General features: G+C 42.9%; 1 protein-coding gene across 1 annotated transcript in view; it reads left to right on the forward strand.

Moving 5' to 3' along the window:
* The window catches only part of LOC119976524 (golgin subfamily A member 4-like), a 1,176,663-nt gene that overhangs the window by 261,060 nt on the left and 899,744 nt on the right, over nt 1-15,859 (forward strand). Inside the window, exons 44-47 of the mRNA XM_038817077.1 lie at nt 4,979-5,014; nt 6,972-6,998; nt 13,201-13,236; nt 15,326-15,352. Of these exons, the coding sequence (XP_038673005.1) occupies nt 4,979-5,014; nt 6,972-6,998; nt 13,201-13,236; nt 15,326-15,352 (126 nt within the window). The remainder of the gene's footprint in view (nt 1-4,978; nt 5,015-6,971; nt 6,999-13,200; nt 13,237-15,325; nt 15,353-15,859) is intronic.

Raw genomic sequence — 15,859 nt, forward strand, 5'->3', positions numbered from 1 at the left:
ACCACCTCCTCCGGCAGCGGGCTTCAGGCACCCACTACCCTCTCTGTAAAAAACTTGCCTCGTACATCTACTCTAAGCCTTGCCCCTCGCACCTTAAACCTATTCTCCCAAGTAATTGCCCACTCTACCCTGGGGATTAGCCTCTGATATCCACCTTTTCTATGTCCCTCATTATTTTGTAGACCTCTATCAGGTCGCCCCTCAACCTCTGTCGTTCAAGTGAAAATAAACCAAATTTATTCAACTGCTCCTCATAGATAATGTCCTCCATACCAGGCAATATCCTGGTAAATATCGTCTTCAACGTCCCTAAAGCCTCCACATCCTTCTGGTAGTGTGGCGACCAGAATTGAACACTATACTCCAAGTGTGGCCCAATTAAGATTCTATAAAGCTGCAACATGTCTTGCCATTTTTTACACTCAATTCCCCAGCCAATGAAGGCAAGCGTGCTGTATGCCTTCTCGACTACCTTCTCCACCTGTGTTGCCCCTTTCAGTGACCTGTGGACCTGTATACCCAAATCTCTCTTTCAAAACTCTTTCGGGTTCTATCATTCACTGTATATTCCCTAGCTGCATTAGACCTTCCAAAATGCATTACCTCACATGTGTCCGGATTAATCTCCATCTTCCATCTCTGCACCCAAGTCTCCAAACGATCTAAATCCTGCTGTATCCTCTGAGAGTCCTCATCGCTATCCGCAATTCCCCCAACCTTTGTGTTGTCTGCAAATTTACCACTCAGATTAGGTACATTTTCCTCCAAATCATTTACGTATACTACGACATCAAAGGTCCCAGCACTGATCCCTGTGGAACACCACTAGTCAAAGCCCTCCAATTAGAAATGCACCCTCCATTGCTCCTCTCTGCCTTCTCTGACATAGCCAGTTTTGAATCCACCTTGCCAGCTCTCCCCTGATCCCGTATGGCTTCACCTTTTGTACCAGTCTACCGTGAGGGACCTTGTCAAAGGCCTTTCTGAAGTTCATGTAGGCAACATCCACTGCCCTACCTGCATCCATCATCTTTGTGACCTCTTCGAAAAGGTCTATCAAGTTAGTGAGACACGACCTCCCCTTAACAAAAACATGCTGCCTCTCACTAATCCGTCCATTGCTTACAATTGGGAGTAGATCCTCTCTAAAAAAATTCTCTCCAGTAACTTCCCTACCACTGACGTAAGGCTCACCGTCCTGCAGTTCCCTGGATTATCCTTGCTACCCTTCTGAAACAAAGAAACAACATTGTCTATTCCCCAGTCCTCCGACATCACCTGAAGACAGTGAGGCCTCAGCAATTTCCTCTCAAGCCTCTTTCAGTATTCTGAGGTAGATCCCATCAGGCCCTGGGGACTTATCTACCTTAATATTTTCCAGGACGCCCAACACCTCGTCTTTTTGGATCTCAATGTGACCCAAGCTATCTTCTCCAGATTTACCACCCACCAATTCCTTCTATTTGGTGGATGCTGATGCAAAGTACTCATTTAGTCCCTCGCCCATTTCCTCTGGATCCACACATAGATTCCCTTGTTTATCCTTCAGTGGGCCAACCCTTTCCCTGGCTGCCCTCTTGCTTTTTATGTACGTGTAAAAAGCCTCGGGATTTTCCATAACCCTAATTGCCAATTACTTTTCGTGACCCCCTTCTAGCCCTCCTGACTCGTTGATTAAGTTTCTTCATACTTTCCTTATATTCCACACAGGCTCCGGCTGTTCCCAGCCTTCTGGCCCTGACAAATGCCTCATTTTTCGTTTTGCCGAAGCCGGAAATATCTCTCGTTATCCAAGATTCCAGAAATTTGCCGTATCCATCCTTCTGCCTCACAGGATTATGCCGGTCCTGAATTCCTTTCAACTGACACTTGAAAGCCTCCCACATGTCAGATGTTGATTTACCCTCAAACATCCGCCGCCAATCTAGGTTCTTCAGTCCTCTACAAACATTGTTATAATTAGCCTTCCCCCAATTTAGCACATTCACCCTAGGTCCACTCTTATCGTTATCCACCAGCACTTTAAAACTTACTGAATTGTGGTCACTGTTCCCGAAATGCTCCCCTTCTGAAACTTCTACCAACTGGCCGGGCTCATTCCACAATGCCTGGGCCAGTACATCTCCTTCTCTAGTTGGACTGGCTAAATATTGTTTAAAGAAGCCCTCCTGGATGCTCCTTACAGACTCTGCCCCGCCTACGCCCCTAGCAATAAGGGAGTCCCAGTCAATATTGGGGAAGGTGAAGTGTCCCATTACAACAAACCTGTTGTTTTTACTCTTTTCAAAAATCGGTCTACCTATCGGTCTCCTCTATTTACAGCTGGCTGTTGGGAGGCCTGTAGTAAACCCCCAACATTGTGCCTTCACCCTTCTTATTCCTGATCTCTATCCATATAGCCTCACTGCCCTCTGAGGTGTCTTCGCGTAGTACAGCTGTGATATTCTCCCTGACCAGTAGCGCAACTCCGTCACCCCTTTTACATCCCCCTCTATCCCGCCTGAAACATCTAAACCTTGGAACGTTTAGCTGCGAATCCTGTCCTTCTTTCAACCAGGTCCCTGTAATGGCAACAACATCATAGTTCCAAATACTAATCCAAGCTCTAAATTAATCTGCCTTACCCGTAATACGCCTTGCATTAAAACATATGCCTTCAGGCCACCAGACCCGCTGTGTTCAGCAACATCTCCCTGTCTGCTCTGCCTGAGAGCTATACTGGCCCTATTCCCCAGTTCTCCCTCAATGCTTTCATCTTCTGACTTATTGCTCCGCTGCCCACCCACCTGTCATACTAGTTAAAGCCTCCCGTGTGACACTAGCAAACCTCGTGGCCAGGATTTATGCCTCTCCAGTTTAGATGCAACCCGTCCTTCTTTTACAAGGCACACCTGCCCCGGAAGAGCTCCCAGTGGTCGAGATAACGGAAACCCTCCCTCCTACACCAGCTGTTTAGCCACGTTTTAGCTGCTGTATCTTCCTATTTCTAGCCTCACTGGCACGTGGCACAGGGAGTAATCCCGAGATTACAACCCTAGAGGTCCTGTCTTTTAACTTTATTCCTACATTCAATGAAGGAGCCTCAACTGCTTCACTGGGCAAGGAATTCCATAGATTCACAACCCTTTGGGTGAAGAAGTTCCTCCTAAACTCAGTCCTAAATCTAATTCCCCTTATTTTGAGGCTATGTCCCCTAGTTCTGCTTTCACCAGCCAGTGGAAACAACCTGCCCACATCTATCCTATCTATTCCCTTCATAATTTTAAGTGTTTCCATATGATCCCCCCTCATCCTTCTAAATTCCAATGAGTACAGTCCCAGTCTACCCAACCTCTCCTCATAATCCAACCCCTCCAGCACTGGGATTAACCTAGTGATTCTCCTCTGTACAGCCTCCAGTGCCAGTACGTCCTTTCTCAAGTCATGAGACCAAACTGAACCCAATACTCCAAGTGTGGCCTCACAACACCTTATACAATTGCAACATAACCTCCCTAGTCTTAAACTCCATCCCTCTAGCAATGAAGGACAACATTCCATTTACCTTCTTAATCACCTGTTGCACCTGTAAACTAACTTTCTGTGACTCATGCACTAGCACACCCAGGTCTCTCTGCACAGCGGCATGTTTTAATATTTTATTGTTTAAATAATAATCCCATTTGACGTGCTGTGTACAATCTTTCAATCTTTACGCTGAAATATTCGGACTATATATATAATATATAAATATACACACACACACACACGCACACACACACAAACACACACACATATATATATGTGTGTGTGTGTGTACATTACCAAAAAGAAAAAAAGTAGGATTCTTATAAATATTGACAAAGTGGATGTTATTGATTTTCTAACTGAATGTGTCTCCTGAAATTATACAGAGGCGATAAGTCTTTCCGCTGTGCTCACTTATCCCGATTAGAGTATCAAGGCGGAATAACAACACGAATCAAAGAATCAGTGAATCTGCGGCATGGAGAAATGCCCTTCGCCCCAAACTGGTCCATGCCAACCAAATAGCATATTTAAGCTCACCCCATGCCTACATTTGGCTCATATTTCTCTAAGCCTTTCATATCCATGTATCTATTCAAATGCCTTTTAACTTTCACAATGTCCCTGCCTCAACCAATTCCTCCAGCAGGTCATTTCACAAACGTACCACCCTCTGTTTAAAAATATGCTCCTCATGTTCCCATTATTTTTGTCTCCTCTGAACTTAAAAATATGCTCTCTATTTATCGATTTCCCAAGCCTGGGAAGGAGACCGCGCGTTCATGCTATCCATGTCTGTCATGATCTTATACGCCTTTATAAGGCCACCTCCTGCTCTCCTAAACTTCTCAGAAAAAAATCCTAGCCTGTCTAATCTCTCCCTATAACTCAGTCCTTTAAGTTATAGCAAGTCCGATACATGTTTTATATTCCGAAGGCTTTAGGAATAACCATAACATCTACCCAGCACCGTTGCATTTTTTTGGAACTGCACCCTTCTGCCGTTGCCAGTATATCGCTCGTTTTCTCAAATTCCAACGCAAGTGCAGTTTTTAGGCGTAATACAGCAGTAAATTGTGGTAAGATGAGCAACTTCTGAAATGCAGTTTCAGGTACATTGCATAAATCACAACACCACTGAATGGAATTCAAAGTTGAATGTATCCTGAATTGAAAAATGAAAAACATGTCATAGAAATTAGGAAATACCCTCTGCCATCCTGGTCGGTGCTGTTTTGCATGCCATTCTTGTTCTATAAAATCTTTTAAAATTATAAGCGACCTCGGGAGAAGTACAACTAACAAGTTGCACATCTTGAAATCGAAAATTCATCAAAAAACGATTTGACCATTTGGCATACATTGACATGAGCAACGCGTGTACTCCTTGCCCGACAGGCTGAGATCACATAAACAGATGCAAACTATAGAATATTACTGGGAATTTATTTTATATTGTTTTTGTTTTCAGACATCAAACAATGTAAGGACGACCTAAAAAAATCAGGTATGAGAAATGCAAACAATATTGCTTCCTAATGGTGGTACATTTCTATTGCTTCATCAATTCATCAAATTTTACAACTTGTTTTGAACTAAGTAATATTGGTTGAACTAGACCCTGGCAGACATAGGGTAATTTGTAAACAGTAGTGATTATGTCTGCTGAAATATTCACAGTTCTAAAATCACTAATGTAATGATGCCAGTTATTTCTGTGCATTAGGATTCAATCCCCCCCCCCCCCCCGCCCCTGAAAACGTATCTCACCAGCGGGTTTCGCGACAGAGTACCGGTGTTACTATTGCATTGACAAGTGGCGGGACATAGAATACGGCCACCAGCGAACGATGCCCGGCCGAGGCACATGCGGGTGGCGGACCGGAGAATCTGCTTTCTTTTTTTTGGGAACACGGGGTGCTGGTGGTGCTGGTGGTGGGGTGGGTGGTGATGGTGATGGTGGTGGAGGTTCTCTTTCTCCGTCTGCCGCAAAGCACATATACGTGTTTTCTGTCGGCGGCAGGTGGCTTCAGTGACAGTCGGCGGGAATACAGAATCCTGCCGCCAGCGACTGTGCGTCACTCAATGCTCGCCGTGCACGAATCCACGACTAAGGACACCAACTATCGAGACATATATTTATTGTCAAAAATAGGACATAACATTATCAAATTCGCCATGCTTCTCGACGATGCAAATTTCCGGGCTGCGAGATTCTCTACTCCTGCTGCATGTTAATTAGATTTTTAATTGAAACTGACCACGCTACCTGGTAAATCCACGAGTGGGGATTCTCTGCTGACAGTAACAGTGAATTTGAACCCATATGTCAAAAAACAAATGGCGCGGCTGAGGCTGATTGCCATGTTGGCTGGAGACGGATTATTTAGAAAGTAGGGATGAGGTTATGTGATGAGGTTAAAACCACCTATTTTTATTTAATTTATTGGATGGAGATCGGCTAGCAGACACTTGCAGTCTCCAACGGCCGTTGAGCGCGTGATGATGGGTTAATGTATAAACCGTTGCTGTCACAGTGTTGCAAGTAAACACACAGTGTTGACATGGAGGGAGGACTTTGAGTCAACGGCAGCGAAGGAACTGCAATTTCTTCCAAAGTCATGGGTTGTGTTCTCTCGTCTTCTGGCTGTGCATTTCTCGGCGGCGCATCTTTCCCCGGTGACAAGATTCTGTACTCCCGCCACCTGTCGATGAGATTTACAACTACAATTGAAACCGCGTCCACTGGAAATCCGCGGGCAGAGGTGAAGTGAAATGAAAATGAAAAATGAAAATCGCTTATTGTCACGAGTAGGCTTCAAATGAAGTTACTGTGAAAAGCCCCAAGTCGCCACATTCCGACGCCTGTTCGGGGAGGCTGTTACGGGAATCGAACCGTGCTGCTGGCCTGCTTTCAAAGCCAGCGATTTAGCCCTGTGCTAAACAGCCCCTACTGCTGGGAACCGAGAATCCGATAACGAATGGCATGCAGGTGGATTCCAGATGTTGCAGCAAATACAGAGACGGTCGTTTGAAAATTGATTCTCTTAGTCAGATAAGGCGATCCTTTGTATAAAGTTGGCCATCAATGCACAAAGGACAGCAGTTCCACTGGCAGCGCAGACATACCCGTGGGTTTCCCGACGGCGTTGGGTTGCCACAATGGGAAACTCCATTGGCTGGTTGCAGGAAGGGGGACTCCGCTGCCGGCGGTAGTGGGCTGGAGATGCGTTCTCAAGCAGACCGAAGACCACCAATATATACAGTAGTTCTCGAATTTATTTGCGTTAGGACAATGCACATATAGAACTGTGGCTTATTTATTTTGCCGCTGATCGATTGGGTGATGAGTTTCAAATGTTGATATTTTGCCTTTAATATGTAAGTCAATGACCAGATATTTCTTACTCGTAATATATCCCTCATAAACAATTCAGCCTATTTTTATATATTAAACTCAACAGAAGAGAAAGTTGTTTCGAAAGACAAAGGTACAAGATCTGCAATATCGGTTTTCGCTTTGGTTCACAGAGTATTTGATATTGCATCTAATTATGGCAAAATACATAAAATGTTCCAACATTGAGATCATAGAGAGCAACATTTTTAACATTATGACCTAATTGAAGCAATTATAGTGATATTCAAAACCATGCCCTCTTTCCCCATCACCACAGCTGAATGTAAATTAATAGTGAAACCTGGGACGCCCCGTTACCTTCCCGAAAAAGGCTCAAGTTTCCTGGAGGTGAATTAATTGATTATGCTAACAGCAAATGAGAACGTTCGGACAGACAATTGGAGAGCTGATGCAGGAGTACTTCTTAAAAGATGAGCAATGCTCACGTAAACAAAACGTTTATTAGCATATACGGTCAAGCTTGTAAACGAGAAAACATTTATCAGTATTTTTGTATTAAATACGATCTACTTGATGGGTCCACACTGTAAGATTGGTTCTGTGCTCCTGTAATATTTCGCAATCGGGGTGCGTATTTTGCATATTGTTTGGTCCGGATCATGCCGGTCTTGACAGCAGTCAATCGCATAGCAAATTAATGGCATCTTATGTTGCGGAGTTGAACTCAGAAATTTCGAAATTGCTTTCAGCGAGAGGGAAACAACACCATTCCAATATCATCAGGGTATAATCGTCAATAAGTAAGAAGAACGGCCGCTATGTATTTCCTTGACATATTTCAGAGATTTCTTGTTATTGCATATGAAATATTTCAGCTCTCTTCCAGAAAGTCCGGTTCAGTTGGCGATCTGTGGTCCTTATGAACGAGCTTGACCTTATGAGAATTAATTTCCTTGATGGATTAAAAAAGTACACCCTTCTCGATATGCTTCAAAAGCATGCTGTAATCCAAATTATGAATCGATTAAACCAATTGCTTCATTGAATTCTCAAATTAATGTTGAGAATGATCTTCTTACACTTCAGCATCATCTGCCTGGCAAATGTCCTAATTTCTCTTTTCCGAAATTTGTTTCGTTTCTTGGCAGCAACAGATGTAGTTTGATATATGAATGCCATCGGTCCATTGATGTTTTATTTTGATTTTCCATTTGGAGTTTGGTTCAGCATGGAGGGAGCATGTAAAATAGTACTCAAAACGTAAATTAAGGGTTTTAATGCAATATGGTAACGAACGTGAAACAGATTTGAAATGAAAATGAAAATCACTTATTGTCACGTGTAGGCTTCAATGAAGTTACTGTGAAAAGCCACATTCCGGCGCCTGTCCGGGGAGGCTGGTACGAGAATCGTGCTGCTGGCCTGCACGGTCTGCTTTAAAAGCCAGCGATTTAGCTCAGTGAGCGAAACCAGCCCCTCTATGTGCCTATCACAAAGTTACATAACAACATTTCAATGTATGCTTCATATTTCTGGGATCACGCTCGGCAGTAGAACTGATGTACAGGCGACACTTGTTTATTTGTTTTACTTATTCAGTTGTCCATCACTGCTTCCATAAACTGATTTAGCTGGTTTAACTACGTGGGCTAGACAGCTGGTTTATAATGAAGAAAAAGGCCAGCAAAGCAGGGCCATTTCCAGTACCAGATGAGAATTCTCAATTCTTCCTCTGTGTACCCGAACAGGCGCCGGAATGAGGCGACTGGGGGCTTTCCACAGTAACTGTATTGCAGTGTTTATGTAAGTCTACTTGTGACAATAAAAATATTATTTTTTAAAAATAAAAAAGATCATTATATACGGCTTGGCAGAAGAGATTCGTGTCAAACTAGGCTTTCATTTATGCGTAACCTATTGAATAACGCACGCCAATGCAGTGAAAATTCGTGTAACTAAATCTCTTGGTTTTCCTAAAAGGTGTATTCGGAAGTTAGGAGGCTGACAGGCCGACGACAAAACCAGGAAAGACAAAGAGTCGGTTATCAGCCCCTTGAGCCTGCCCTGTCATTTTATAACAGTAAGAAGTCTTACAACACCAGGTTAAAGTCCAACAGGTTTGTTTCAAACACGAGCTTTCGGAGCACGGCTCCTTCTTCAGGTGAAGGAGCCGTGCTCCGAAAGCTCGTGTTTGAAACAAACCTGTTGGACTTTAACCTGGTGTTGTAAGACTTCTTACTGTGCTCACCCCAGTCCAACGCCGGCATCTCCACATCATGTCATTTTATAAGATCAGGAGTGATATGAACGCAACATTTAATCTGCATTACGCCTGCCCCCAAGTAAGCTACAATCACCTTACTTACCAAGAATTTATACAACTGCGTTAAAATACTCGAAAGGTCTTTCTGATTCACCATCTCTCCAGGAAGAGATTTGCACAGACTACGCCCTCCGACGAAATGAAAATCGTCTCATGTGCGGTGTTTATTATTTAAATGAGTGAATCCTTATTATTTAAACGTGCTCCCAGCTCCAGCTTTATGAACACAAGGAAACATCGCCGCATCCAGACATCAACGCCATCACGATGACATATTCTGACGTCAAGACTCCTCAGGGTCTTCTAAAGTTTAGCAGATGCAAGGCAACTCCTGGGTAGCCTTTATTCAATCGACCGATTGTACGAATGCGCCTGGTAAGCATTCTACCAACGGCTTAGATTATAATTTATGCCTTCAAGAATTTGAAAAATACATTACACTGTACCCCAACTGTATTCGCACTGGTGACCCTCACAACTGAAACATAATCTCCCTACTTTTGTTTTCGAATTCCTCAATCTAAAGGTTAATGTTCTATAAGCGTTGATTTTCTTTTGTACCTGTGCAGTATTGTCTTGCACTTGATGCCTTTTTTGAATTCATACCCAGGTGATTTAGAGCTCAGAGTACCTCAGACCTCTGCAACCTCTCACAATTTGAATTATATGCGTCTTGTTCCTTCTTGCTGCCAAAATAGATGAATTAATATTTTATCAAATAGTATCCATCGGCCAGATGATTGCAATCATGATTGAGCCTGGCAATATCTCTTTGCAGCCTCTTATATTCTCTCCATAAGTTCTTTTTCGGACAATATTTGTGTCATCAAGATATTCAGCAGTCATTTTATCCACCTGTTCATCCACAATATTTATAGAAATTGCAAATAGTTGGTGTTCCAGATCTGATCCCCATGGAGCATTATTGATTATATCTTATCAACCCAAAAAAGACCCAAGCTTTCCTATTCTTTGTTTCCCTTTAGTCAGCCAATCGTTTATCCATGCATTACATGATCTCTTATTTTCTACGATAATCATTTAAAAAAAAAAATTTAGAGTACCCAATTAATTTTTTCAAATTAAGGGGCAATTTAACGTGGCCAACACACTTAGCCTGCACATCTTTGGGTTGTGGGGGCGAAACCCACGCAAAGAAGGGGTAAATGTGCAAACTCCACATGGGCAGTGGCTCAGTGGCAGGATCGAGCGTGGGACCTCGGCGCCGTGAAGCTGCAGGGCTAACACACTGAGCCACCGTGCTGCCCTCTACAATAATATTTAATATGACACTACATCAAATGAGTTGTGAATTTCGAAGAAGAGTAAATTCACCGTCTTTACCTTCATTAATTCCTCAACGGAATCCAATATTTTGAACAGAGTGAGGAAATTCCCCGGCTGTCTGCATTGACGTTTCCCAAAGGCAATGCAAGCCTGCCAGTGGGTTTTGCGGCGATATGTGGTGGTTTCATTCAGAACTTGACTCGCGGTGAGAAGATGGAATCACGCTGCCAGTGAACTACGTGCTGCCAAGAAACTCATGGCTGAGGAACGGAAGAATTACGCCCAATTTCCCATGCGCAAAACCATGTTGAATCCCTCTGCTTAGCTTGAGCTCAACAAATGCCCTTCCATAATTTCTATAAAAATGGTTTTTAACATTTTGCAAAGACAAATGTCCAGCTCTGTTTCTTGTAGTTTTAACGTTGTTCTCGCTCACTTTCTGAATTCTGTATTTACATCTGATACCTGCAAACCTAAGTGGACCACTCATGAAACTAGAGGGGTTCTGACAAATGAGACTAATGCAGCAACAATCTCACGAAGTACTAAGCATATAAAGATGTCCATGAGTACTTGGATACTTGACAGATCGCAGCTTCAACAGTTTACTCAGCACAACTTCTCTGTGATTGTAACTTTCCTGAGTGCCTTCCTCCTTAAAGTTTCCCGTTTTTCAGAGTTTCTTGGATCCGCTTGTTAGTCGTAACCTTTATAGTGAATAGTGAAGCAAAATGCTTGATGAATTCATCTACGATATTCCTGTTGCCCGTTATTACTTCTGTATGGGACCAATAATGAATTTGTTAACGTTTCCTTCGTTTTGCATATTTTCCAAAACACGTACTCTCTGTTATTATATTCCTGGCCAACTTTTTCTCTTACTTAAATTTCCGTAATTATAAATATTTTAGTCGACCGTGGCCTTTCCTTATATTCTATCCAGCTCTCAAACCAACTATCTGGCTGTGCACAAATGTTCTTTGAGTTCGACAATATATTATAGACGGTGATTTTGTGCCTTCGACTTCTGTTCACTTGTTAGAATGCATCTACTTTTTCCTTCGCACCTAAATACTTGCCACTGTGCTCAACTAACCGTTTCCCCAATTTGCCAATTGTCTTTAGCTCTGTCAGTTTTCATGCCCTCATAATTGCCCATATTTATGTTCAAAAACCCAATCTCAGGTCCACTCCTCCTCCTTTCAATTTGAATATTTTTTTCAGTCTTAGAGTACCAAATTCATTTTTTGATAACTAAGGGCAATTTAGCGTGGCCAATACACTCAGCCTGCATATCTTTGTGCTTTGGGGCGGCACCCACCCAAATACGGGGAGAATGTGCAAACTCCACATGGGCAGTGGCCCAGAGGCGCGATCGAGCCGAGATCTCGGCGCCGTGTGGCTGCAGGGCTAACCCACTGCGCCACCGTGCTGCCCTGAAATTGAATCTTAATCTCACCCATATGCTTGTCTCTGCTGTATAGGTGTGTCTCAACTATGGGATCATTAATCACTCCAGACTCGTTACACAATATTAGGCATAATAAGCGTGGTATCTGGGTTGGCTCCAGAACCCATCGTTTGAAGGAAGCATCCCGAAATCATTCAGTGAGCCGCTCATGTTGCGTACCTTTGCTCATCTCACATTGTCAGTCTATACGGAATGCCAAACCTCCTCTAATTATTTTCAATACGTTTCTGACAATCTCCAATTATTTTTCCCTTGCACTCCATCCAACCAAATAGTTATTGTTACGAGGATGTACTGGACACGTGCAAACGAGTTATTCCATTTGATTTAATGCCTCTGTAATGAAAATGAAAATGAAATGAAAATCGCTTATTGTCACGAGTAGGCTTCAATGAAGTTACTGTGAAAAGCCCCTAGTCGCCACATTCCGGCGCCTGTCCGGGGAGGCTGGTACGGGAATGGAACCGTGCTGCTGGCCTGCTTGGTCTGCTTTATAAGCCAGCGATTTAGCCTTGTGAGCTAAACCAGCCCCTAATGGCGAGCATATTCATTTATTTGTACGCTCCCAGTTGGCCTGTTTTATTTCGAGTGCCACATGCATTCAAATACAGGTATTTTAGATTTATCCTTGTATATTTTGTTGATCTCAGTTCTTGTCTGTTGGTTGCTGTTTGCCCTGTACTCTCTACCCCTTCCTATCACAAAATGGTTTAAATTTCCCGCAATAATGTAGCCTGGTATCTTCTTTTACAAAATATAATCGTGGCCTCCATTATTTAGTTCAAATCCATTTCATTTCCCTACTTATGTGACTTGAAGGAATAACTGTTCCCACCCGGTTTGTTGTAGAAATCCCAACGGTGAAGAGACATGTTTCTCCAGTACTTGCAGCAGTGCTCCAGGATCCGGAACAGTTATCCCATACCAATGTTTGAGCCACGCCTTTATCCCTCTAATCTGATTTATCCAATTCTAATTTGCGCAATGCTCAGATAATAACCTACGGTTTGTGACCTTTGAAGTTATGAATTTTAATCTGCTGCTCAGACACAAACACTGACTTCAAAGAAACCCATCTTTTGTGCCGAAAGCGTTCGTATTTGCCTGCAGCAGGACGACTAATTTCCCAGTTTATGTCTTTAGCGTGATTATCCCATTCTCATTCATTGTCCAAGAAACACGTTTTACAATTGGCATGAATATAGTTATTTAAAAGATGTGAAATGTTGTCCTCTGTCTATTTTCATTCAGAAATCGGAAAACTTGGAAAAGATATCAAATCAGAAGGTCTGCAATTGTACAAATGCATTGTTGTTCATTTCGTTTCACAAAGTGATGCAAGAGACCCTTGAAACATCATTTATCAAAATGCTGTGAAATCCATCCTGTCGGCTGTAATGTGCCGTGCAATTTTCTTTCAGGAGCAATTTGGCTTTGCTTCCTCCTTGTTGAAATTGTTGAGTCAAAGGATTGCATGTGGTCATTAGATGAAGAACATCACAATGATCTTGAAAAAATTACTTCCTTTTACGTGAACCTTTGAGGACGTTGTGCTGAATGACGCAACCTTTGCTTTGCGATGTAGGGTATGATGCTGTAATTCAGTAAAAAATAGCATACTTTCAATCGCATTCTGCCGAAATATATTGGGATAGAATATAGAACATTGAAAATACAGCATAGAACAGGGCTTCGGCCTACGATGTTGTGCTGAACCTTTGTCCTTGATGAAGAACAAATTGCTCTATACGCCAGTACTGTACCGTAATCCATATACCTATCCAATAGCCGCTTGATGGTCCCTAATGTTTCTGAATCAACTGCTTCCACAGGCAGTGCATTCCAGCCGGCAACTGCCCTCCTCACTATCCACAACTCGCCAATCTTCGTATCTTTACGTTATACTTTCTGCATTAGCCTGCCATGGGGAACCTTATCAAATGCCTTACAAAAATCATGTACACTACATCCACTCCGTTGCCTTCATCCACGTGCTTGTCACCTCCTCAAATAATTCAATAAGGCTTTTGAGGCAAGAACTACGAATCACAAATCCGTTCTGACTAACTTTAATCAAGCATTGCCTTTCCAGATGCTCAGAAATACTATCACTCAGTGCCCTTTCCATTACTTTGCCTTCCGCCGAAGTAAGACTAACTGGCCTGTAATTCCCAGGGTTGTCACTATTCCCTTTTTCGAAGAGGGGAGCGACATTTGCCACTCTCCAATCCCCTGGTACCACCCCTGTTGACAGTGAGGACTAAACGATCATTGCCAACAGCTCTGCAATTTCATATCCAGCTTCCCACAGAATCCCTGGATATATCCAGTCAGGCGTGGGGAACTTGTCTATCCTCAAGTTTTTCAAATCACCCAACATATCTTCCATCCTAACAAGTATCTTCTCGAGCTTCTCAGTCAGTTTCACACTGTGCTCTCCAACAATATGATTCCCTCTCGTTCGCAAATACTGAAGAAAAGTATTCGTTCAAGACCTCTCCTATCTCTTCAGGCTCAATACACAATCTCTCGCTACTGTCATTGATCAGACATACCCTCGCTCGAGTCATTTTCATATTGCTCACATATGTGAGCCTTGGGGATTTCCTTTATCCTACCCGCCAAAGATTTTCATGCCCTCTCTTACCATCCTCCCTAATATCATTGAAAATTCTATAACCAGGAACCTCCAATAGCCATTTCTTCCCCTCTTCTTTCCAAGTTTCCGTGATGTCCACAACATTGTAGTCCCAAGTACCGATCTGTGCCTTAAGTTCACCCACCTTAATCCCGCTGCTTTTGCATTGAAGCATACACACTTCAACCCATCTCTTTGCCTGCAAGTATTTTCCTTTGTCAGTGTTACCTTCACCACTGCCTCACTACACGCTTTGGCGTCCTGAACATCGGCTACATTAGTTGCTCGATTACAAATCCGGTTCCCATTCCCCTGCCAAATTAATTTAAACCCTTCTGAAGAGTAATAGAAAACTTTCCTTCAAGGATATTGGTGCCCCTCTGGTTCAGATGCAACCCATCCTGATTATACAGGTCCCACCTTACCCAGAATGTGCTCCTCACCGTTCAGTTTTATTGGGTAATATAACCTTCCCAGGTCTCCCCACGGCCGACATCCGGTTTCCTGCTCCGAAAAAGTAAGTTATAAATCAAAAACTCAGATTACCTTTCAGCTCTCCCCTGCAAAATTCGCTCCCCTTTCTGCCCGCTCCGTTAGAAGATTGAGGATGATGAGCATAATTTTGTTAGCAACGCAATCTGACCAACGAACAGTAAGCATCAAGGGCAAATAAAATCTGCAGGTTGGACTCTTCCAGATAATCTAACGAGGCATATGCCATATATTTCTCCCCAACAGTGCAAAAAACCGAAACAAAGGAGAAAGGTGCACGATCAATAAATGCATTGTTTTGCATGTAGATTGTTCAGACACATATATATCGTACCTAAGTTCAGTATGATCAATATTAAATGTTTAGGTTTTTTTTTATAGCAACATGACATTCAGTATCACATAATTACAGAGGAAATCACAAAAAACACTGATCTGGTCATCTTCTGGACATAGATAACAAGAGACTCAGGACCTCTTCTGTTTCCCAACCCCTCTCGGATGACTGCAGTCCGGAGCTGAGGAATATTAGTGAAACGGCGGATGAATTCAGTCGCCACAGGCAGGATGCCTATGCAAATACCTAACCAACCACTGCTGTGATGATTCCACGGGAGGATCGCAAGGACATTTTTGGGGAGGATCACTGCCGATTTGCAATTGCCCTGCATAGGGAATAATGAGGAAAACGATATACATCACCAGCTATAAATGCGCTACATCCATGTGTACAGAATAACGCTCTACTAACTAGAAGGCCTTGTACCTCTTTGTTAACTG

The sequence above is a fragment of the Scyliorhinus canicula genome, chromosome 13, assembly GCF_902713615.1.
Source record: "Scyliorhinus canicula chromosome 13, sScyCan1.1, whole genome shotgun sequence".
Lineage (NCBI taxonomy): Eukaryota > Metazoa > Chordata > Chondrichthyes > Carcharhiniformes > Scyliorhinidae > Scyliorhinus > Scyliorhinus canicula.